The 26,459-nt window shown below is 44.8% G+C and overlaps 1 protein-coding gene across 2 annotated transcripts in view; it reads left to right on the top strand.

Moving 5' to 3' along the window:
- Positions 1 to 26,459, top strand: part of MCOLN1 (mucolipin TRP cation channel 1) — an 82,058-nt gene that overhangs the window by 20,068 nt on the left and 35,531 nt on the right. Inside the window, exon 1 of one of the 2 annotated variants that reach the window (XM_068274566.1) lies at positions 10,281 to 10,451. The exons of the other annotated variant lie outside the window; for it this stretch is intronic. Within the exon in view, the coding sequence (XP_068130667.1) occupies positions 10,397 to 10,451 (55 nt within the window). The 5' untranslated portion in view covers positions 10,281 to 10,396. Of the gene's footprint in view, positions 1 to 10,280; positions 10,452 to 26,459 lie in introns of those variants that run through there. 2 annotated transcript variants of the gene reach the window in all.

Below are 26,459 nucleotides of genomic sequence, written 5' to 3'. Positions count from 1 at the left end.
CCATCTCATTCTCCTCAGGTTCACTTTAAACCAATGCATTTTGCCGCCATTTATTAATAAATATTATACAAAGGAGATATTCCTGAAAAGCAGTCCTATTCCTATCTGGGACCGGCAACGCTAACCCAGCACAGATGTTCATGGTGCTTGGTCAGGGGGTGTTGCGAGGTCGGTTCCAATCCACGATTTATTCATTTGTATTTGTGTCAGACGGTCTGCATTTGCAGTGGACAGGCGGATACGCCTATCTGTAACGATGCCTCCGGCAGAACTGAAACAACGTTCGGACATAACGCTGGCGGCAGGATAAGCCAGCACCTCTATTGCGTACATTGCCAGTTCGTGCCAGGTGTCTAGCTTAGAGACCCAATAATTAAAGGGGACTGGTTGAACTCGATGGACGTATGTCTTTTTTCAACCAAAATAAATATGTAACTATGTAACTATGATGGATCGTTCAACACGGCTACGCCATCTGACATGTTGTCCTTGACCATCCTCCGCAGGCGAGCGGTGTTGTAGGTGGAACTGCGCGAACGCTGTTCTGTGGGCTGCTGCCTGGGTGTCAGAAAACTTTTCCACTCCTTGGACACTACCGATACCATTCCCTTGTGGGCACTAGCTGCAGCTCCCCTCCTAGTCCTGGGTTAGCGGAAGTCAGTCTGACCGAGGCTGACTGCCTCGGTACTGCTCCATCAGGTACTGGACTACTGCATTCTTCTGCTGGCAAAGGCTTGCTAACATGTGCAGCGTCGAATTCCAGCGCATGGGGACATCACACACCAAGCGATGGTTGGGTAGACCGAATTGCTGCTGCAGTGGTACCAACGGTACTGGATTTGCAAAAATGCTTTGCCACTTGTCACACCTTCTGCAGAAGATCCGCCATGTCTGGGTATGTCCTCAGGAACCGCTGAACCACTAGGTTCAGAACGTGGGCCAGGCAAGGGATGTGTCTCAGCTTTGCCAACTGTAACGCACTAATGAGATTGCTCCCATCATCACACACAACCAGGCCTGGTTCCAGCCAGGTCCAGCGGTGCCAGCCACAACTGGGTCTGTTCCTGTATTCCCTTCCAAATTTCAGCACCTGTGTGCCGCTTATCTCCAAGGCAGATCAGCTTTAATAAGGCCTGCTGACGCATGGCAACAGCTGTGCTGCACCGCTTCCACGCACCTATTGCTGAGTTAGCACTGCTGGGTGAGGTAGAGTTTGGAGAGGCGGTGGAGGAGAAGGAGCCAGAGAGGTAGGTGCTTAATAGTGCTGCCCAAAAAATTATATGCATCCGTGGACCCAGGCAGTGGGAACACAGATTTTAGTACCTAAACACACGATACAACATGTTTTCATGATACAACACACATGATACAACATGTTTTCCGGGGTCGGACTCTGAGGCACATACAGATGGTCCTGATCATCATTATCATCATAGAACTCTTCTCTTGACCCCCCCCCCCCCACCACCTCTGCCACCCCAACATCCCCAGACACAGACCCCTCATCATCCTCAACATTAACTTGGGATGCTGGCCCGAGCCCAACCTCCTCCCCCACATCAGGCCCCATCATCTCCTCAACGGCAGCCCTCAATAATCGCCCTGGCGCTGGATCGAGGGACACAACGCTGTCATCCGGGGAGGGATGCTGCTGACCACTGGCTGCTGGGGTGGATGTTATAACTTGCGTGGGGCATTGGCTGTTGTGCTGTTAGTGCTGCTCACAGTGGAGGTCTGTGAGAAACTCATGATGGGCTCACGAAACGTGGTGAACGAACTGCAGTGGCAGTCTGACTGTCTGTAAGTAGTAGATGAAGTGTATGACTGGCTAGCTGAATACAAGTGAGCACTCTGAACCTGCCTGCCTGCACTAAACACACTAATCGCGTACTGCTTTTTATACATCACTAAGCAAGAGTAAGATGCAATAAAGTGTGTTTTTTATGGGCACAACTGATCCCAGCTGACACTGAAAGTACTGTCTTTTGGTGCAACACTAAGACAAATTTAATTGCAAGAAAGTGTGGTTTTTTTTGGAGACACACCTGATTCCAGCTGCACCTCAAAGTACTGTCTTTTGGTGCAACACTGAGACAAAATTATTTGCAATACAGTGTGTTTTTTTGGAGACAACTGATCCCAGCTGCCACTGACAGTACTGTCTTTTGGTGCAACACTAAGGGCTCATTTCCACTATAGCGAATCCGCATGCGTTGTCCGCATGCGGATTCGCACAACCAATACAAGTGGATGGGCCTGTTTCCACTTGTGCGTTGTGCAGAGCGTTTTTGTGTGCGGGGAAAATCTGCAATTCGCTCCCCGCACACCGCTAAGCGAATCGCATACAATGTATCTAATAGGGAAATCGCATGCGGTTTTGGCATGCGTTTTCCCCGCGATTTCGCATGCGATTTCGCATAGGAGGTAATGTTAATTTACACAGGCAGTGACATGGTTAAAATCGCCCACCAGCGAGCGCTCCACTGACGTCACTTCCTGCATCGCCGCCCACTGTATTGTAAGTGGATGGCGATGCAGGAAGTGACGTCAGTGGAGCGCACGATGGAACGTGGATAAGGTAAGTCCTCTCCGCCCGTGCCTCTTATGATCTGCAAGCGGCTGCTTCCTAATTACAGCTGGAGGGGAGCGCAGATCGGGGGACCCAGGCGAGGGAGGGGGGGGGTCCGACCCCCCTCCCCACCGCTAGGCCCAATACCCCCGACCTGCCAGCTACCCCTCCGGCTCGGCGGCCAGTCCCCCCGCACCCACTGACGGGTGGGGGGGCGGCAGCAATTATCTACTAAATTTGCCTCAGGTGGAAAAAAGTCTAGGGCCGGCCCTGTATACTGGGGGACATATACCTATCTAATCTATTACTGGGGCATATACCTATCTAATCTATACTGGGGACATATACAGTACCTATCTAATCTATACTGGGGGATATATACCTATCTAATCTATACTGGGGGACATATACCTATCTAATCTATACTTGGGGACATATACCTATCTAATCTATACTGGGGGACATATACCTATCTAATCTATACTGGGGGACATATACCTATCTAACTTATACTGGAGGCATATACCTATCTAACCTATACTGGAGGCATATACCCATCTAACCTATACTGAAGGCATATACCTATCTAACCTATCCTGGAGGCATATACCTATCTAATCTATACTGGGGCATATACCTATCTAACCTATACTGGAGGCATATACCTATCTAATCTATACTGGGGCATATACCTATCTAATCTATACTGGGGCATATACCTATCTAATCTATACTGGGGCATATACCTATCTAACCTATACTGGAGGCATATACCTATCTAATCTATACTGGGGCATATACCTATCTAATCTATAGTGGGGGCATATACTTATCTAACCTATACTGGGGGCAACTATATGGGCTACCTATACTGGGGGGGACCTATAGCTGGCTACCTATACTGGTGGCACCTATACCTGTCTCCACGTTGGGGGCGCATTTTTCGCCCTCGCCCTGGGTGCAATTTAGCCTAGAAACTGATAGTATTTGGCTCCACTCACATCATGTTTTGGCCACACCCACACGCCGCTTTCAGGAATCCCCCCCTTGAAAATCCTGGATTTGCCCCTGGCTGCTGGCAGTGCCTTCTGGCAGTAGTGAGTCAGAGGCCCTGTGGGTGCTGTCAGCGGTGAGGATAGGGCCCTGTGGCTGGCCTGTTTGGCCTGGCTTGCAGTGGTGAGGCAGGGGCTCTGTGGGTGGCTGGGTGCTGCAGTCAGCGGTGAGGCAGAGGCTCTGTCCTCTGTGGCTGCAGGCCTGCAACAGTGCTGTGTGAGGCAGAGGCCCTGTGGGTGCTACTGTCAGCGGTGAGGCTGGGGGCCAGGGACCTGTGGCTGGCCTGGCTGGAAGTGCGCTACGCTGACGCTCCCTCCTACCTACCCAAAGCTAAACCCCAAAGCAAATGGCGTCGATAACGTGCGTTTGGGTATTTATAGTCCCGAACCACATGACCCGCTCGGCCAATCACAGCGCGAGCCACGCGTTCGGGTGACCGCTCGGCCAAGTTTGATGCACGCTCGGCCAAGTACGGTGCACGCTTGGCAAATCGCAGTAGGCGGTAGGAGTTCGAGCAGCATGGCTGAGCAGCATCGTCACGAACACCATGCGGTGTTCGGCTGCATTCGACTCGAACCCGAACGGCCCATTATTCGGGAAATAACGAATAGTGTCGAGCAGTGTTCAATCAACACTAGTCAGAGGACGGAGCTGAAGTTACTTATAAAACACTATAATTCGGCCTCCAGCAATTGCTGGAAGCTGAATTATTTCATTCCCTACCATCCATGCTGGCCTGGAGGGGGAATGGTATTTAATACGGCCGGGACTTGTGCCGCAGCAGGATTAGCCATATACCGACTGTTTCGTGCACCCAAGTCTCCTGCGCCGGTTCCTCTCGTACGCCATCTGGCTACCTAATTTTAAGGGGAACCTGTAGCTACCTATGATGGGCAAGGGAAGTAAGGGAGAAGTGACAGCTGTGCCAGCCAGCACACTTGTGGTGTGGTTCAGCGTGGGTTTGTAGATTCCTAAAGTCTAAGCTGCCAGGACATCTGTGCCTATAGGCTCCTCTGAGCTAAATCCAGGCCCATGTGTGTGTAGGTAAAAACGACGTACGCCGCCGAAATCCGCTGCTAAATGCTTTTCTGCAAGTGTGCAACAAAGCATTTAGGTGAAACCCTGCGGGACACGCATGTGAACCAGCCCTAACCAGTTTTATACAGCTAGGAGACTCCCATTGTTTTCTTATCACACATAGTAGGAGCCTGCATCTACTAGCTGTAGACAAGATAAACCCTTGCTGGTCAATTTTTAGAAGTTGATAAAAAAGTCAGAGAAATTAAGAATAAAAAGAAACACAGCAGGCTACAATTTAAATATCTTTAGTCTTACAACAATGAAAACTGTTATTTACCAAAGCTAATCTTGTACCAGGAAAGAGGTATCCTGGAAGGTGGAATGGACTGGTTCCAGGAAATTAGCCATGACCTGAAGGTAATGATGAGGTTTCTTGGCAGATTGATGGTTCGATAGATAACGTCAGATAGGTCGGGGTATGCTTATGCAGGGAAAGCTAGCCCGACCCCTGGTGTGGGGTCGGGATGCGACCTGCGGCTAAATACGGATACCGAAAGTGCGCGGAATGGAAGGGAGGGCGCAGATGGCATTCTCCATAGAACAAAAATGCACCCAGGTATTGATCTTTATTTTTGTTTTTCACATCGTAAGTCCTTTAATGACAGCAGAGAGTGAGAGGCTGGGTGCACACATAGCAGAAACGCTAGCGTTGCGGAAAACGCTGCGAATATGCAACTAATGGAAGTCTATGGGCAGCAGGAAAAAACGCATATAAAAACACATATGCGTTTTGTATGCGTTTTCAAACTGGCACTTTAAAAACGCTGGTTTTGTTGCATAATATTCATGAACGCATCAAAAACGCACATAATGAAAGTCGATGGAAACACAATGGTATGCGTTTTCCATGCGTGTTTCTATGCGTTTTTTGAAAAAAAAATTGTTTTATGATGTATTTCTGCTTCCTGTTGTCTTCTAATGATTTGCATAAAACGCAAAAGAAAAACGCATGAAAAACGCATACAAAACGCATATGCGTTTTCTTTATGCGAACCGCAAAGGCATTAAAACGCAGGCAAAACGCTTAGAAAATGCATCTGCGGTAAAAAAAAACGATAACACAAACACACCAAAAAGGCAGTCAAAACGCACAAAACCTTAACATATACTGTACCATGACATAAAGGGCAGCCTTTCACGCTCTGTTATGTGTGCACCTAGCCTCATAATTCCCTGCGCACGCTATGCAGCCATAGCGTGCGCAGGTAAATTATGCTTGGCTCAAATAGTTTAAAGAGCACTTCTTTAGGGCTAGTTCACACGGACGTTTTGCTGGCATTAGTACGAGCTTTTGCAGGCTTTCATGAAAACCTGGCAGTTGATCCCAGTGTCTTGTCTCATCTCAAAAGCAACATGCAGCTTCTAGAAGGCGTTTGAAAGCCAGCAAAAGCCACTGAAAGCAAATGAAAGCCCAAAAAAGCCAAAGAAAGCTCATAAAAGCCCAGCCTTTCCATATACTTCCTACAAAAGCCACCAAAAGCCCAGAAATTGCAACGCTCTCCTGAAAGCCATTGAAAGCCTTCAAAACCCATTAAAAGCTACGCTGTTAAATGCTGGCATTTTTGAAAAAAAAAAAAGCATGGCGCTTGAACGAAACGTTAAGCGCAAGCTCAGCATAAGCCCATGTGAACCAGCCCTTATACTTCCCGAGCGCTCCACTGAACCCGCCAGGAGTCCGACAGGTCCAGTAGCTTCAAAGTACGATATTCCTGCACTTTGATTGGCCCAATAGCCTGACTGTCAAGCAATTTGGGAGGTGTCCTGGAGTGATTGCATCAGTGGCTACAGTGGCCAAATCACGAGGAATTGCGGTGAAAATAGCACACTCCTGCCATCTGCCGCTTTGCAAATGCCACAAAGCTGGGGGTGTGGTAGGTGTAGGCAAGGCATGTCCAAAGTCTGTCCCGGGGGCTAAATGCGGCCCTCCATGCCTTTTCTAGTGGTCCCCAAAGCTCTCTACCTTTCTTTATTCCATGCGTTCCCCAGGCTATAGCTGTAGTACCACATGCAGGGGCTACCTTGTGTCGCTGCTCTGCTCTTTGCTCGGTTGTAGGTTATCAGCCACCACTGCAGCAGTGGCAGCCACTGATTTGCAGCTGCCACTGTGCTCATTTCAAACGGTATATGGATTATTTTCAGTGGAATAGTGTGCCTAACCACAATCAGCAAAAATGTAATGTTTAATTTCACTAGTTCGGCCCCTTAGCACTCTCAAGAATGGCGCTGAGCGGATCGTTCAGAAACAACCTTATCAGTCCGCCGACAGCGCGTACACACGCACTACTGTCGGCTGAACGTCCGCTCAGCGGAAGGGTCTGGCGGACCCATCGTTGCCGCCGGTAGTGCGTGTGTACGCACCTTAACAAACATTCATCTGCACATCAGATCCACCAGGATGGATCTTCAGACCTGCAGATGATTGTCAGATTTGCAGATGATTGTCTGTTAAACAAGGTGTGTGTGAGATCTGCAGATATAGACTATGAATGCATTTTGCAGGAACGGATCTTTTGCAGATACTGATCTTTTGTGTCTGTACAGCATCTTTGTGCAGCATCTTGCAAAGATTTTTATCTGATGGGGAGTTCAGCTCAATAGAATAGACTGAGAAGAGCAGGGGTGCCCATTAGGTAGATCGCGAAGGACTTCATGGTAGATCTCGACCCCACTACATTTTCCATTCTGTATATACAAAAGTGCTCCTAAAATTGTACATAGGTAGATCATTTTGACTTGCTAATTTCTTAAAGTAGCTCACAAGCCAAAAAAGTGTGGGCACCTCTGGTGTAGAGTATGGCTCTCATACTACATGGAAGGGGGTAAAATTGGTCTGTGATCTTTCGTTAATCTTTCAAGTGTGTACACAGCTTATGAGTTCCACTGTTACTGTTCGTGGGAACTAAAACCAGCAATGTGACTGCTGGCAAAACTTAAAAGCAATATGTGATTCCAGGCAGAGATTAGAAATATACCGTGAGTGCTGGCAAAGACCAATGGTGCCCTGTGACTGACTGCTGACAGAGACTGAAGGTGCCATGTGAGTTCTGGCAGAGACAGGAAGTACCAGATGTTTATCCATACACGACTCCTGAGCACGGCACAATCGCATTGTTTTCTGCTCATGGGAGTCGCATGCTGCTCATTCTCCCTACACCCCACCAGGGGGTCACTAAGGACCGGATCTAGACTACAAATCATGGGGCTTCCTAGCAAAGCTTTGATGTGGCTCCTCCTATATTCACACGCTTTCCCTTGCCAACCTGTGGTGACCCTCCCAGCCTGGGGCCCATCTCATAGGGGTCATAAAACAAGTGTGGACATCATCATCTTCACACCCATAACGCGTATAGCCGGGGCATAACAACAGACCCTGCATAGGATGCAGCGCAGGGGGGCCCAGATGCCGCAGGGGGCCGTGTGGGGGGGGGGGAGAAGTTTATTTTCTCTGTCCTGAGGCACTGACAACTAAGGGCGCGGAGGGAAAAGACTTTCTGCTCTCTGCACAATTGTTCTAATGACTGCATCTGCTCAGCCGCTGATAAGGAATCATACAAAGTTTTGCAGACAAAGCACATTCATCTGTCGGTTTTCTGTATGCATTTTTTGCACACCATGGGCTTGATTCACTAAACCGTGATATGACAAATAGCACACCTTATCAAAGATATCACACCTTATCAAAGTTAGCACGCCTTATCAGAGTAGCATAGAGAGTGCTACGAACCCGCAGGGGCTCAGGGCAGGACGAGTGCCATTGCCAATTAGCAGGCATAAGTTCGTAGCGCTCGCTATGCTACTCTGATAAGGCATGTTAACTTTGATTAGGTGTGATATCTTTGATAAGGCATGATATCTTTGATAAGGTGTGATAACTTTGATAAGGTGTGCTATTTGTCATTTCACGGTTTAGTGAATCAAGCCCCATGTGTGTCTGTATGTGTGAAAACATGCACGTTTTATCACAGAAGCCAATATAATTCATAGAGAAAATGTTTTTATCTGCATAGGGAATACACATTCAAGTGTACACTAGCCAACTGAATAACATTGGTTCTCAGTTTACCTGTGCAGAAAGAGGGGGGATTCATCCAAAGATTCGTAGGGGAAATCTTTAGAAAGATTGAAGAAAAATATCTGGCATTCCAGAAAAAAAATCGAAGAAAACGGGAAATCCGATCAGATTTTTCAGTCGAATGAAAATAAGTTTACAATTTTTTCTGGAGATCCGATCGTTTTTATCGAATTGTCGTAAAATCGGATCATTTTATTGTATCGTATGTGGCCAAGGATCGAATGGTTAGAGGAGATGACTTAAGGTGGCCACACACGATACAATAAAATGATCCAATTTCATGGCAATTCGATAAAAACGATCGGATCTCCCGAAAAAATCGAAAGCTTTTTTTTCATTCGACTGAAAAATCCGATCGGATTTCCCGGTTTTTTAGATTTTTATCTATCCGGAATGCCAGATATTTTTCTTCAATTTCTCTAAAGATTGTATGGTGTGTGTTAGATTGTCACTTCAGTATACATGCCCAAGCAATTTTCTCAGTTTCCAATCATTTTTTATCATAACTGGGAAAAAATTGAACATAGGTGTGTGGTTACATTGGTCATATTTTTTGAAATGTTACAATCAGTCAGAAAAATTGATTGCAATTCTTAAATTGAACAGATATTTAAAAAATTGTATGGTGTGTGGCCACCTTTACAGATTATTTGTCATCTTCTCTCTAAAGGTGGCCACACACGATACAATAAAATGATCAGATTTTACGGAAATTCGATAAAACCGATCAGATCTCCCGAATAAAACTTAAACTTTTTTTTTTTTATTTGACTGAAAAATCCGATCGGATTTCCCGTTTTCTTCCATTTTTATCGATCTGGAATGCTAGATATTTTTCTTCAATCTTTCTAAAGATTGTATGGTGTGTGTTAGATTGTCAGTTTATTAATATACACACCCTAGCAATTTTCTCAGAGTTTCCAATCATTTTCATCATAATTGGTGAAAAATTTAACATAGGTGTGTGTGGTACATTGGTCAGATTTTTGAAATGTTGCAATCAGTTATAAAAATTGATTGCAATTCTTAAATTGAACAGATATTTAAAAAATTGTATGGTGTGTGGCCACCTTAAGCAGCACCTCCTTAGAGATGTATATGGGTAATATTAAAATGAGTTTCTGTCTCTTTAAAGTTGTCTATTTTATTATGTAAGTTGGTGATACGTTCATAATCATAATTTGTGTTAATTATTTGAGTGATCTCGTTTATTGAGGGTATAGTGGGGTCTCTCAATTTTCTGGAAATTGCTATTTTTGTTGCAAGAGTAATGTTGGCTATCAGATGCCTATTGTTAGGAGGAAATTGGTTTAAATTAAAAAGAGCTTGTTCTGGTTCCAATACCCGGCTTCTCTGTAATTTAGTTTAGTTTACTCAGGCAGCAGACTGCTTCCAGCCTCTCTATACAGTAGCATCCAGTGGGCGTGGTTAGGCTGAGGAGTCACTGGAGGGCGGGGCTAGGTTTGGGCCACATGACCAGGCAGGATCAGGTCAGCTGACACGAGCAGAGACACAGAGCAGAAGCAGGTTGCTGTACTCATGGGACAGAGGCTGAGTGGGAACATCGAGACAGATCGGCTTCTTCTCCTGCTGATGAGACTCCCTCCCCCCAGACAGACAAGATGGGCTCCCTGCAGAGGAGCTACAGCCTAGGGGACAGCCCCAAGCCCACAGCAGGTAATGTCTCCTCTCTCTCCAGCCTGCATGGCTTCCTCTTCCCTTTGTTGTCTTCTATTGCATTGTCATGTTATTGTGCCATCAGTCCTGCATGCAGATGTAACAAGCATCGACTATCATTAACACATTCTGAAACAACGATAAACAGCAGCATTCCAGCATATTATAGTTGACCAGTGAGAGGTTAATTTTTCTGAGTTGTTGCAACTGAGCCAATTCAAATGCAGTTTCTGCTGACTGGGATCAGCCAAATTACAAGCTGCAATTGGTTACTAAACTAAACTGGCAACATTATGTCATTCATCATCACTGCTACATATGCAATTTATGTTGCTGACTCAGAGCTTTCCTTCACAGCTAGCGCCGTTCTCCCATGCTAATGCTTTGTAATATGATTGTCTGCCTTCATTGGACTTTGGTTAACAAAGATGGGTTTTCCAAACTCCCCCCCCCCCCCCCCCAACGCTTTTATTTATACTTACCTGGGGCTTCATCCAGCCCCATGAGGTTTGTGGCCTCTCTCGCTGGCCTCTCCGTTCACTAGATCTCCTCACCAGTAATCTGGCCAGTCGCACTCTTCTGCGCATGCACTGACCGGCCATACGCACTCCCATTGCGCTCCTGTGCCTGGAAGCATGCTGAGCTGGCAGAATGCTACCAGGTGTGCGGCTGGGCAGCGCATGCGCAGAGGCCCACGACTGAACAGATTACCTGTAGGCAGCATACCTCATGGGGCTGGAGGAAGACCCAGGTAAGTATAAATAAACGCATAGGGTTAATCTCAGGTACACTTTAATGTCAAATCTCCATGCATGTCAATACTGCAGCACATGGGAGAGATGTTTTAAACGTGCCCATACATCTAGCAATGTATGAGCATATCGTCCAAGAGACCTTTCTCTCACTGATTGAATCTCATTATAGAGAGATCTGTTGGCTGCCCATATACCGCAGGTTGATTTCTGATCGCTTTCAGCATTAAATATCTTGGGAATCGGCTTTATGATGCTGCCTTTATCACTCCCCCAAAATGTTAATGTGGCCACCTTTGGCCGTGCATTAAAATTTCCCACCTGTCCGGCTGCCGTGACTCCAGCTGCTCCATCTTCCTCATTCGTGTCCCACATAGGACCACAATAAGCAGATGAAGGAGCACCTGGATATGTGGCAGCTGGACAGGTGAGCCATTTTAATGTACAGGCCCTGGGGGGCACAGACATTTGGGGGGGGGGGCAGCGGCCTGGGTTCTGCTGCATTTGTCACTCGTCCTGATATCGCACTCAGTTAACGCTGTGCACTGGATTGACCACGTTGGCCAGAGATTTTCCAGCTTTCTTGATCGATACATTAGCCTGAAATCCGTTAAATGGTTATTTGTGCATTTTTGTTGTGGCACCGATTTTTCGTCCAATTCAATAGGCGATCGGCCGCAAAATCACTAGATGTATGGCCACCTTAACACTTTAAAAAGTAAACAAGGCATGCTACGTTTGGACGACCTAAAAAACAATAGCCAATCAGTGTTGCCAAATGCTATTAGATTTATGGATAGTCTGTTAGTGAGCGCTTTGGGGGGAAATCGCAAAGTGCCTGCGATTTTACAAATCGTGCAAGTGCTGTGACTTCACTGTGATTCCCAAAGCGATTTGGCTCTGCAGAAACTGTGATTGCTCCCAAAATTCTGCATGCAGGGATTTGCGATTGCTTGGCAATTGCAGCGCTGCGCGTGGGGCCACCCTCCTAGGGCTCCACTGCTGTAGGGCGTTGCAGATTGCCAGCAAAGGGGAGCACCGCAAAATCGCTCCCAGTGTGTGCCGGGACTTGGGGCTAGTTTACACTGAAAATTGCTAAATGCAATCATTTAGTGATTGTGATTTTTGCATAGTAATTATTTATTATTTTTTTTACACAATTTTGAAGGAAGCAGTGAATTTGCACCATGGCAGTAGTGCAAAAAATTCTGCATGGGGCACGTTTGCAATTTTTTTTTTTCTACAAATTCTAGCTCTGCACAGACTCTCTGCAGCCATACTGTACTACAGAGATACACACTTTGGCCTGGTGCACACCAAAAACCGCTAGGAGATCCGCAAAATGCTAGCAGATTTTGAAACTCTTTTTCGTATTTTTCTGTAGCGTTTCAGCTAGCATTTTGCGGTTTTGTGAAGCGTTTTTGTTGTACTAGATTTCATATATTGTTACAGTAAAGTTGTTACTGAACAGCTTCTGTAACAAAAACTCCTGCAAAACTGCTCTGAAGTGCCGTTTTTCAGAGCGGTTTGCGGTTTTCCTATACTTTACATTGAGGCAGAAACGCCTCCGCAATCCAAAATCAGCAGCAGCCCGGGAGTATGCGTTTCTGCAAAACTCCTCCCGCTCTAGTGTGCACAACCCCATTGAAATACATTAACCAGGCGTATCCGCAGCTGCAAGCGGATCGCAAACCGCTGCCGAACCGCTCTGGTGTGCACTAGGCCTCACACTCTCACACTCTTATGTGTGCATCAAACCAAATTAAACCTGACAAATCTGACTTTGCAAATTTGGCCTAATTGGCTTCTCTCGAGATGTTGCTCATGCAAATATACATTTGCTTTCGCATGCCAAAATGTGCAGGGTCTAAAACTAATACCGCACACAGTGTTACATACCTGGGGTTTCCTGCAGCCCCTTCAGGCTGATCCCTTGCCATCCTTCTCCGCTACCTGGATCCACCATTATGGGTCCTGGTAATGCAGCCAAGCAGGGCATAGTGCGCCCCCCCCCCCCCCCATTGCATTCCCGTCGCTGCAGGAGCGTGACGGGGGAGAGTACACGGACAGACTGCCAATTGACTGGATTACCAGGACCATTAACCTACCTGGCGGGTAATTATTTTTTTTCAAATCGGGAAAAATCTTTTTTTTTTTTTTTGTTTTTTGTTTTTGTTGTTTTTGTTTTTTTTTGTTTCATGGAAAGCTACCAGAGTGGTAGCTACATGAAATACCACTAGAGGGCGCATGTGTCCCTCTAGTGCGATCGTCGCCGGCACTGATAGCAAACAGGGGAGCGCGTATATAACGCGTTCCCCTGTTTGGCTTCTCCTGTCGCCATGGCGACGATCGGAAAGACGTCATGGACGTCAGGCGCACCCGATCCAGCCCATAGCGCTGCCTGGAACTCATTGGTCCGGGCAGCGCAGGGCTCTGGCGGGGGGCCCTCTTTCGCCGCTGCGTTCGGGCGATCGCCGCAGAGCAGCGGCGATCAAGCTGTGCGCGCGGCTAGCAAAGTGCTGGCTGCACGCACAGCACTTTGAATGGGCCAAATCGCCCCACCAGGGCCGGAGAAATCCTCCTGCGCGGCATAGCCCGAGCTCAGCTCGGGCTTACCGCCAGGGAGGTTAACGAAGGATCCAGGCAGCAGACAAGGAGAGCAAGGGACTGATCAACCTTAAAGGAAACCACAGTTTAAGTTATAGCAAAAATCAATACTTACCCAGGGCTTCCTCTCGGCCCATAATCACGTGCGAGTCCCTCGCCGTCCTCCCGCGGTCTGCCCCAGCTATGATCAGCCCCGGGTGACTTGCTCAGTGATGTCAGTCCAGGTCTACTGTGCATGCGCAGTAGGTCCGCGCATGTGGAGAAGACCCAGACTGGACGCGACTGAGCAAATTACCGGGGCTGAACGGCAGACCACGGGAGGACTGCGTGGGACTCGCGTGTTTATTGGGTGGGAGGAAGCCCTGGGTAAGTATCGGTTTTTTGTATTACCTTGATCTCTGGTACACTTGAAGGGGGCTGGAGGAAGCCCCCAGGTATGTATACATTTCTTTTAACTCCTCTCAGGTACACTTTAACGTTTCTCTCATGATTGCACCATTATTTAGACAATCTGCTCTGCTAGAAAGCCCTTCAGTTCTGTTTGATGTTCACAATTGGTTACTGAGTGCTAGTATGGTTGAGGATAGCCAGTGTGAAAGTCCATTGGGAAATACTGCTAATGTGATTGGGTGGTTAGCACCCTATCGAACTGATTGGTTGTAGTAATAATACACCAACACTATTCGGCCAATTAGAATGCTTCACGTTGTAGACATTGCTGTGATTGGAGAGCTGTTCCTATGTATTTTCTCGCTGGCGCACCAACTATGCTAGCTGCAGTTACTGTTCTTGCTGAATGAGTTGGCCTTAATTTTTATCACCCTTGAGTTAGGAAAAACATATCTAAAGTTGGCTATACACACACTGATTTTGATCGTGCTTGTATCTGGCTGTAATCTATCACTCCTGCATTTGATTGAATTTCAATTGATTTTGTGCTGTTTATGGATCAAAATTCACCATTGTGCATCCATTCCACTGTGTCTGCCACTGTTCAGGTCCTGCACCACCTTTTGGGTCCACCACATGGTGAACCAATAAGAATCCGCCAAATGCTAGACAGGATTCTCATTGGAGAGCCTGCTTCTGCCAGGACTCTGATCTGTATAAGGGCCGAGGGTCCCACGTAGTGGAGTGTAATGGTCTGGCAGCAGCGGCGGAAGACCCGAGATGAGCAAAGATGCAGAAGACAAATGAGTAGAGCAGGAATGTCTGTTCTCATAGGCTTGCATTGCCTCCAGCATCTGCTTCGTCGATGATCCTGGTAAAATTGTGCTGGCTCCAAATTCTCTTTCCGCTTACTGCAGTGGATGAAACCGATCCATTGCAGACTGACTATTGTACACAGACCCTATAAATAACATAAGGATCTGTGAACATGCCCATTTTTTCGGATGTGGTTTGTTTAACCTTTATGCATTTGTAATTTAGAGGCATGCAGACCAGTGTGTGCGGGTTTTCTTTAAAGGGAACCCAAACTTAGAGGGATATGGATATTTCCTTTTAAACAATACCAGTTGCCTGGCAGTCCTGCTGATCTATTTGGCTGGAGTAGTGGCTGAATCACACACCTGAAACAAGTATGCAACTAATCCAGTCTGACTTCAGTCAGAGCACCTGATCTGCATGCTTGTTGAGGGGCTGTGGCTAAAAGTATTAAGGTGCGTACACACATGCGACTATAGTCGTTTGAAACGATCGTTCCCCTATCGTTTCAAACGACAATCGTTTAAAAGAAAGCATTAAGTCTAACGACGGACGAGCTAGATCGTTAAAAACGAACGATCTAGCTTGGCGGATTTTTCCCAACGACGACCGTTTGCAAAAGTAGTACATCGTTGGAAACGGTCGTTCGTACTAGGCTTGACATGCGCATTTCACTATTTCTCCATGGAACTTTTGATTTTTATGCGCAGGCGCAATAGGTGCTTTTACGTGATGTAATGTTCGTTCTAACGATGTGATCGTTACACACCTTTTAAAACTAACTTTACTTAGGTCGTTCTTTCGTCAATTAAAAGTTCGTTCGTCGTTGACAACGAACGATCGTTGTCGCATGTGTGTACGTAGCTTTAGAGACACAGGATCAGCAGGAGAATCAGGCAAATTGTATTGGCCTTTATTCATAAAGCATTCCCGCTTGCGGTAATGCTGAAAACAGCTGACTTTACCAACCATTTAGCAAAATGTCCATTCATAAAAGCTGTTTCTACATGAAAAGCTGACATTCCCGAGCATTGCGGGAAATTACCGCCTTGTGCGGTGATTAATGTCGCCAAATGTCAATTCATAAAGATTAGAGCAGGCGGAATCAGTACGGAGAATACTGGCTGTTTAGATAAGGAGATAAGCCAGCGGATAACAGCTAAGTTAATGGGGACAGACCTCCCAGGCAGCAGCAGTGAGGGAACAAAAAAGACTTTCCAGAATACCCAGGCTGTGTTTTTTTTAACCCCTTGTGTACCTGTTTTCGGATAAATTTTACATCAGAAAGCCAGCATGTGTAACATTTCTTGAAGTTCTTCTGCGCTGTGGCAATTAAATGGATTGTTTAGAAAGACTAATAGACAGATTCAGCGCAGATTCAGGGCAAGGAAAGGCAGTTTAAAAAAAAAAATGTAAAGGGAAGCTGGGGCTGCCTCTTCTATTGTAACTCTGTCTCTGCACAGAGAAAATGTATCAACTCAGGCAGCACCGCTAGTTCAGTGCGGGAATTCCCCAACCTTTTATCGCAACTGTAAATTTTTTTATGAATTAGCACACAAGTCTAAAATACAGATGCAGTGTTTTCCCTCCAAGATTTATTTATTTTTTTTTGTTCCGCAAATGTTTTATGAATAGAGCCAAATCCATATCCTGCTCAATTTAGGTTTCACTTGGAAGGGTTTTTGGAGATGTGAAATCATTTTTGGTCTATACTGTGCAATCAGGTTTGGTTTCTTGGTTGGGCCCTCCCATCATAAGACTGTTGTTTGTTGAGAGTACAGCACTTACCTTTTATGAAGTGTTCTGTGCCTTACAGCTGTTTGTTTCACATGACTGGAAACAGTCATGGAGTGTAGCTCCATCGCCTGAAGCTGTAGTGAAAGCATGACTGTCCTTGTTTACAACTTTCTGTACAATCTGTTTACCTCATTGTGTGTGTGTGTGTGTGTGTGTGTGTGTGTGTGTGTGTGTGTGTGTCTTGTGTCTTCTGAATCCTCGACTCTCAACATGTAGTACGCACACACCCTGAGGGTACTCTGCTTGGGTTCAGGGAGTACGAGTTCTTGTCAGGGTCACTCTATTTAAATGAGTTTTGGAATTTATAAATAATCATAAATCCTGTTGTATATTACAAAGCGGGGATATAGTGCTTAACTATCACATGACTTCACTGCAACTTAGTTCCACTTGGTCAGATGTTTACAACAGTTCAGTCTTCAGTAGTTTTGAAGGACAAAGGACCTCAAGCGGCAAAGTGCAAAAATGAAGATCCTAGTGAGGAATGAACTGTTGTACACATCTGACCAAGCGGAACTAAGTTATGACGAACTTTTCTGTGAATATTGAAGGCTATACCACTGTAAAATGATTCTCTGTGAGGACCTTTACCCTCTCAAGTGGGGCGATTCAATTGTTATATTGTTTCTCAACTCAGTCCTTAAGTACCCATCCCCCCCCCACCCACAGTGCATGTTTTGAGGAAATCCACAGAGGTAGTTAATGAGATCTGCTGTGACACTAATTACCTCACCTGTGAATGTTTGTGTTTTTTTTATTTGGGGGGGAGGCTGCACTGCTTGGGGTACTTGAGGACTGAGTTGGGAAACCCTGGTGTTGAGGACATAATTTAACAGTTTTTGTAGCAATTTGACTATTCTGGCTACAACATTCCTTTCATTTGAGAAGTCTTATTGAAGGCAACTGGTATTGCTTGAAGGAAATCCAATATGGCAGCCTCAATATACCACTCAATTTAGTTGTCCTTTAAGTGCCCTTGAATCAGGTTTAAAAAAATTGAATCAAGCCCATGGAGGACCAGATCACCCCATCCTGAGAAGCCTGGTGCTGCTCGTTTTTCTTCAGGGTCTTTTCCACCCCCGAGCCGGGGGCAAGGGTAAACCCTAGAGGTTGGCGCATGCATAAGGCTTGGATAGTGACTTAAAAGAAAAAGACCTGGAGAGTCGTTATAACTTTATTACAAGTGGATCTAGCAAATGTCTAATTTTCACTTTTTATAGTTTTAAATTTGTTTCTATAACTTAATATATGCATAAGTCATATGAAACATTATGTTAAATGCACTCAAAAAAAGTTTGAGTTGTACAGCACTGGTCTACACTTGACTTCACAGTTGCCGTCTTATTGCCTTTTGCTTATCTGTGCTGAGTGTGCAGAGCTCTTTAGATGAACCAGTTCCCTTTATTCTATGGGGGAGCCTGATCAGCAGTTTCCGTGGCATTTTTGTAGTGAGACTTGCTTGCTATAATCTAGGTTATGCAGCCGCAGCTTAGCAAACGTGTCTTTACCACAAGTTTTCTTTTGTGCGAACGGCTAAAGTCAGAATGTGTTGTTCTCATGCAAGTACATTAAAGGACAACTGAAGTGAGAGGCTGCCATATTTATTTAGTTTTAGGCAGTACCAGTTGTCTGGCTGATCCTCTGCCTCTAATACTTTTTATCATAGACCCTGAACAAGCATGCAGCAGACCAGTTATTTCTGACATTATGCCTAGTACACACCATACAATTTTTTTCTGTAAGATTTTTCTGTTATGCTGGGTATACACAGTGCGTTCCCCGCTCGATTCCCGGCCGCTTGATTATTTCCGACTTGTCCGATTAGCGTTTCGATGGATCGTTAGGTAGATTTGGCATACTTTACATGAGAATCGACCTAACGATCAACAAAACGTGATCGGAAATAATCGAGTGGCCAGGAATCGAGCAGGGCATCGAGTGCAGGAACGCACCGTGTACACAGCATTAGATTTTCTGTAATTAGATTATTTTCTGTTAAGTACTGGTAGAGGAGTTTTTCTCCTTCCTGGCCCTATATAAGCTCCTCCTTGAATAGGTTCACTTTTAACTACGATTTAAGGGCAGATGGTAGGCCCGATACGCGTGAGTTGATCCTGTGATTTTATTGCACTGTCTGTGGATTTTTCAATAAACTTATCAGCCTTTTTTACTACAACCTGGCCTGGTTTGCGGATCCCTCTTTTGCTCATCTATACTATGGTTTGGCTCACCTGATCCTGCACTGTCTGGTATGTTTTTTGGGGGTTTAGAGCGTACACGAACTTTCTTTGCTGCAAGTACTGGTAGAGACTGGTCATTATCTCTGGTGCATTGTCTTCTGGTTATCTCCTGCTGAGTAGAACAATGCTTAAAGAGAAACGCTGACCAAGAATTGAACTTTATCCCAATCTGTAGCTGATACCCCCTTTTACATGAGAAATCTATTCCTTTTCACAAACAGACCATCAGGGGGTGCTGTATGACTGATATTGTGGTGAAACCCCTCCCACAAGAAACTGAGGACCTTGGTACCCCTGGCAGTTTCCTGTCTGTGAACCTTGTTGCATTGTGGGAAATAGCTGTTTACAGCTGTTTCCAATTGCCAAAAAAGCATGCAGCAGCTACATCACCTGCCAACAGTAAAAATGTCACCATGTAATAAATGACAGAAGGTAAATCAGGAATTTAAAAGATTTTACAATGAGCAAACACTGACTAAATCATTTATACATAATTATTGAAAAAATGAAGCACTTTTTATTACATTATTTTCACTGGAGTTGCTCTTTAATTGCTAGGCAGATAGATGGTTAGATAATTTACAACATGTTGTAAATTATCTATCTGGCAGGTAAATCTTACAGAAAATTGTATGGTGTGTACTAGGCATTAATGTCAGATCTGACAAGATTAGCTGCATGCTTGTTTCTGGTGTGATTCAGACACTTCTGCAGCCAAACAAACCCACATGGTTGCCAGGCAACTGGTATTGTTTAAAAGGAAATGAATATGGCAGCCTCCATATCCCTCTCACTTCAGTTGTCCTTTAAAGGGACCCTAAACTAAGGATATGGATTTTTCCTTTTAAAATAATACCAGTTGCCTGACTCTCCTGCTGATGCTGTGTAATATTTTAGCCACAGCCCCTCAACAAGCATGCAGATCAGGTGCTCTGACTGAAGTCAGACTGGATTAGCTGCATGCTTGTTCCAGGTGTGTGATTCAGACACTACTGCTGCCAAAGAGATCAGCAGGACTGCCAGGCAACTGGTATTGTTTAAAAAGAAACATCCATATCCCTTTCGTTTTAAGGTTCCCTTTAAGGCCGTGTTCACATTATAAATCGCTATCGCAAGCGCTGGCCATTTATGTGGTGAATTTGAAAGCGCTTTCAGAGTGATTTTGCCTTAGAAAAGCGCCTTTCTAAGCACTTTTGCGGAGCGATTGATTTTTTTTTTTTCACTTCCTGACGCCATTATCCCCTATACCACTGGCCAGATGGCTAACCTTGGCACTCCAGCTGTGGAGGAACTACAAGTCCCATGAAGCATTGCAATACTCTGACAGCTCTAAGCAAAACTTGGGGAGGCAGAGGCATGATGGGATTTGTAGTTTTGTCACAGCTGGAGTGCCAAGGTTAGCCATCACTGCCCTATACCTTTCCCTATACCTTCTGCTCAGAAAATGGTACATGTAGCACGTTTGCTATTTATTATTTTTAATAAAATCGAAACGCTCACATGTGAACACTGTCATAGGAAATCATTACACAAGCACTTTTAGAGCTATCAGCTGATAGTGTGAACAAGCTCTAATGGTGGCCATACACGGTACAATAAAAACGTTAAATTTTCCCGTTTATTCGATCTAAATGATTGAATGAAAGTTGAAATTTTTTTTTTTTTTTTTTTTTTTTTTTTTTTTTATTAAGAAATTCAAACGGTTATCCAGTTTTTTTTCGGGAAAAATGATCGGACATGCTGGAAAAATCTTTATATTCGACCTAACAGAATAATCGAACTAAATTATCTAATTGAAAAATTGTACCATGTATGGCCATCTTAAAGGTGCCCATAGATGATACGATGTATCGGCAGATCGACCAAGAGAAAGATCTCTCTCTGATCGACGCCGAATGGAGAGAGATCTGTTGGGCACCATTAACCGCAGGCCAGTTACCGATCAATTTCAGCATGAAATCTTATGGGAATCAGCCTCAGGACCCCGCCTTGTAGCCCCGCCGCCCCATGTGCTGTCCTCCCAATGTACATGTGCCCTGTGCAATTATGCCTGCCACCGTCCATCGCTTTCTCCACACTACTTCCAGATTCGCGCCCTACGTGGTTGCCGGCGATTCATGTTAAAGCACGTGAGGCGGGTATATGACATCACACGTGGCCCATATGCTGAAACGTAATACGCCAGCAACTATGTGATGATGCACTTAAAATATGACTGCTTGGAAGAAAGGCTATGACCTATCTGGGCAAAGTACTAAAGTAGGGAACGCTTAAAGGGAACATAAACTGAGAGGGATATTGAGGTTTCCTTTTAAACAATACCAGTTGCCTGGCAGTCCTGCTGATCCCTTTGGCTGTAGTAGTGGCTGAATCAAACACCTGAAACAAGCATGCAGCTAATCCAGTCTGACTTCAGTCAGAGCACCTGATCTGCATGCTTGTTCAGGGGCTGTGGCTAAAAGTATTAGATAGGATCAGCAGGAGAGTCAGGCAACTGGTATTATTTAAAAAGGAAAAATCCATATCCTTCTCAGTTTTAGGTTCCCTTTTAAACGGCAAAGATCAGGACAGTTAAAGGAAAGAGGCTGCCATATTGATTTTATTTTAAACAATACCAGGTGCCTGGCTGTGCTCCTGATCCTGTGTAGCTAATGTTTTTAGCCATAGACCCTGAACAAGCATGCAGCAGATAAGGACCTGACTAGATTTACTGGTTTAGCCATACGCTTGTTCCAGGTTTTTGACTCATTACTTACAGGGCTGCCAGGCAACTGGCATTGCTTACAAGGAAGTAAGTACAGCAGCCTCCATATCCCTCTCACCTCACGTCACCTTTTAGTCTCCGATCTTTCCCCTAGCTAAATAAGCCCAGTTTGTCCAGTCTTTCTTGGTAAGTGAGATCTTTCGTCCCTCTGATGTGCAAATAATAATACAATCTCTCAGCAAACGAGTAAATCAAAAATACATACGGTGCAAAAGGTCAGTTCATATGTGCAAACCCAAAACCAAATACGTACCGTATTTTTTGGACTGTAAGACGCTTCTGACCATAAGACGCAACAGCAATAAGAGAAAAGCTTCCGGGCACCAGTGGATAGCAGAAAAACACCTTTATTCCATCCTCAGGCTATAACAACCAATTTTAATCTTTGTACTGAGGATGGAATAAAGGTGTTTTTCTGCTATCCACTGGTGCCTGGAAGCTTTTCTCTTGTTGCTGTTACATTGGATCTCAACTCTGGAGGCACAGTGGTCACACCGTTCCCTCAGTGGTCAACCAATGATCTAGTGCCAGTCCGTTTTTTGATCTCCCCTTACATATAATTGACCATAAGACGCACCTAGGTTTAGAGGACTAAACCAGGTGAAAAAAAAAAAATATATACTAAACCTGGTGCATCCGTGGTGAAGGGGCATTTTGTGGATTAAGTCCCCTTTGTACCTCGTGTCGTCCTGTGTTCCCCTCTGTCCTCTTTGTGTCCTCCTCTATGCCCCTCTGTGTCCTCCGTTGTTCCCCCTGTGTCTTCCTCAGCATGGGCACAGTACAGAGAGTTCCCGATGTTGCGGGGGGTTGGAGGTTCGTATTGGTAGATGTTTAGGAACTCCCAGTATTTGGACTAGAAGACGCAGTTGCTTTTTTTTTTTACACCCCCCCCCACACACACACACACTTTTGAAGGAGAAAAAAGTGAGTCTTCAAGTCCAAAAAATAGTGTATCTATAGACAAATAACCCGGTAAATTTAATATGAGAGTGTCCGGCCAGGAAAGGTCACATAGGGTAACAAGAGGCTAGCAATAGATGAGCCCACTGGTACTGTGATAGGTACTCTGCTTTATCAGGACAGAAACTGGCAGTGGTACTTGTATTTACACTGATGGCTTACAGGTGCTGCATTTGCCATACTCTTGCATGTGGCTCCTGTATTTTATCCCATTTGTAAGTGATGCACTGAAGGAAATTGCTGAATTTTTTTACTGCCTCTCATAGGGAGTTTTAAGATTTGCATTGAGAAAATTAAAAGCGGGAATGAATTGTGTTCTAGGTCTGTTTCTCAACCTTATTCTGGCTTGTACCTCTTTATGAGACTGCTCACCAGGTCCTCTTAAGCACAATTAACATTATCTGAAGGGCCACTTGACACATGCATTTAGTAAAAGTACACTGCAAGCTCCTAACTATGCTTCGCAAACATTTCCTTTGCTAGTATCTGAAACAGGACAATTATTATGGAATTCTGGAGCCTGTAGGAAATTGAGCAGTCATTGCTACTGACTACTAGTTAGTGTATTGTTTAAGGGCTCTGCCTCTGACACAGGAGACCAGGGTTCGAATCTCAGCTCTTCCTGTTAAGTAAAGAGTCCTTGGGCAAGACTCCTTTACACTCCTACTGCCTGTAGAGCGCGTCCTAGCAGCTGCAGCTCTGGCACTTTGAGTCTGCCGGGAAGAAAAGCACAATATTAATGTTCTGTGTCGTGCCTGGTCTATTGACAGCAATTAACGATGACCTCAAATATTTGGAACCAGTCCTCCATTTTTAAGGAGAGCTGGCTACCTGGGATCATAATGCATACTAATCTTTGTTTATGCATGACATGGCAATGACAAACTCAAAACTTTGTAAAAAAAAAAAAAAAACTAAAAAAACAAAACTGACACACAAGTACTCTCAGAAGTAACCTCTGTAGTAGAAGTTCCATTGGCTAAATCTGTGCTTTAGACTAATCGGATGCTTTGCTTCTTATGCTATATATTTAACACATTAGCAGCTTCAATAGAATCTCAATTGAGATGAGCACTTTTGACCTCAGTCGGCAGAACTCCCTGTGCTGTAAATTCTTGGAATGGTTTGATCTCTCTCTGCTAGCAGAAAATACAGAAACTGAAAGCAGAAGTCGTCTGTTATTGTCACACACTGCCCCCTAGTGAGAATCGGCCATAAATACACATTACAGCAGTACTATTTAGTAGCAAGCAAATGTAACGAATAAGAGAAAAGAATGTGCTAAAATAAATTGGCCTGGAGCACTTGAAGCCTCCTAAATAAATTGCCCGCAAAAGGGTTAAATAAGTTTCCTCTTTGGTTTATGTTGGGTTTTCGTTTATCACAATGTCCTGGTGTATGGTATAGTTCTGGTCATACCAGTTGTATTTGCTTACAGCCCTTGACGCTATGCCGTTCCTCCAATTTTCCGCTGACATTGTGAGGAATTGCCTAAACAGGCCTTTGTCTTTATCAAATGACCCATTTTATACTTCTCTGTCAGACTGTGCCCAATTACAGAAGCTCTGCATGCACTCTTGTGTAGTACTGGCTCTACTGTAGCTCTTACATATGCAGACCAGACCTCAAAGGATTACTATTGCAAAAAAAAAAAAAAATGTAAAATACAGAAGTACATTTTTTTTTTTTTTTGTTCCCCCTGATTAAAATGCACGATTAATGAGTTTTCTTTCTTTTTTTTTCTCCCCCCCCCCCACTGTCACTGACAGAAAGTAGTGAAAATGTGACAGAGGTGACAGGTTTTGGACTAGTCCAGTGTTCTCCCCAAGCTTTTTAGCCATGTGCTTCACCAGGCTAATTTAGGTGAGCACCCGGCTATCATTGGCTGCCTCCTCATCCTCCTCTTATGCCAGTGATGGCTAACCTTGGCACTCCAGCTGTGGTGGAACTACAAGTCCCAGGAGGCATTGCAATACTCTGACAGCTCTAAGCATAACTCGGAGAGGCAGAGGCATGATGGGATTTGTAGTTTTGTCACAGCTGGAGTGCCAAGGTTAGCCATCACTGTCCTATGCTATAAGCAGAATTTCAACGGCCCTTCATTCCCCCCCTCACGCCCAACTTCTACGATTACTCATGTAAAAAGTCCGAACTCCACTTTAAGCCTGAAAGGAAGGGCTGTGACTTTCAGGCGGGGATACTGGGAATGGGCCCAAGCATAAGCTGTGAGATATCTGTGAAAAAGAATGAATGGTAGTGGGCATCATCAAATCAAGAGATGTCAGTGAGAAGTCCTTTCCCAGGTTGATTGACTACACTGTGTGTAGTATTGGAGGGTGGTGGAACACGGATAGCCAGTCCAAAGCAAGTGCCAGTAAACATAAAACGTCTGCACTACCATGGAATAAAATCCAATTGCTTTCTTGGAATATCAATAAAAGTTAGCACAAAGCATGGCAGCAGGCAAGCTGACGTGTTTCTGACCCCACTTGGTCCTTAGTTGTAGCTATGACTAAGGACCCAGTAGGGTCAGAAAGGCGTTGGCTTGCATGCTGCCATGCTTTGTGCTAACTTTTATTGATATTCCAAGAAAGCAATTCGATTTTATGCTATGGAAGTATGGAGTGCAAATATCTTGCGTTTACAGTTTTATCCACCTTCTTCTAAAAAAAGACCTACAGTTGCCTGTTGCATGGTTGTTTGCAGAACAGAGGACTGATGAGGGCCAGGAGGTTTGAACACTTGAAGGTAGGGAAGTGCTGGCCTGTAACCTCCTTGAGTTGTTACGTTTTTTGAATGTGCAATGAGGGCTTTGAGTTGCTTCCTCTCACTTTGGCAGGAAGTACCTCAGCTGACCTCTGACCTGAGGATTCTCATTGTAACTGAAAGCATTGTTTGCACCTAGCTCTGTGAAGCTGCCCCCCTACAATCAGTGCAAATGAAAATTCCATCATGCTTGGGTAGTGCTACGTTTGTGCTGCAAAAATTAAGATCTCTGCTGCTTAAGTTTTGAAGATATTAAAGTTTTTTTTTTTTTTTTTTTTTTTTTTTTTATAAAGTTCAGAAGTTCACCCAGCCCCCCTACAACATCGCAAAGGCTGAATGAACGTTTCGACCTTTTTATAATAACTTGAATATCTTGAAAACTATAAAAGATAGAATGATTATTTTTGCAGCGCAAATGAGCACAAACACTTCACAACCCAATAATACAATTTGATGTATTATTGTATGTGGAGTGGGTAATGTATTTGTCTAGGGAAAAATAAAGTGCCATTTTTTTCTTCAACCCAAAAGCAGCACAAACCTTCATTATTAAATTATTATTTTTTTTCTTCCTCAAAAGGAATAGCATAAAGTCTGCATCCTGCTGAGATCTCACCATCCCCATGTTTTAACCACTAAAAGGTGTGGTGTAGTTGATCCTAAGGGATTCATTCACACTAGCTTTTTTTTTTCATTGTTTCCGCTATCGGATGAGCGATGGACACCAGGGAAAATGCAGGGTTCTATGGTGGTGTTTACACTAATGATAGATCAGTGTTGCCTGAGGCTCCATTACCTGTCCCAAAAGTAGTGTTTGTGTTCAATCTCAGGACTACGTGGTTTGGCACCTGAATGGCCACATTCAGCACTGAACAGCAGAGCGGGGTGTGTTTCGTAACTCCAATGCTTCCTCCTT

This window comes from Hyperolius riggenbachi, chromosome 3 (assembly GCF_040937935.1).
Source record: "Hyperolius riggenbachi isolate aHypRig1 chromosome 3, aHypRig1.pri, whole genome shotgun sequence".
Classification (NCBI taxonomy): Eukaryota; Metazoa; Chordata; class Amphibia; order Anura; family Hyperoliidae; genus Hyperolius; species Hyperolius riggenbachi.
The sequence above is the reverse complement of the archived record's forward strand: the minus strand, read 5'-3'. Positions and strand labels throughout refer to the sequence as shown.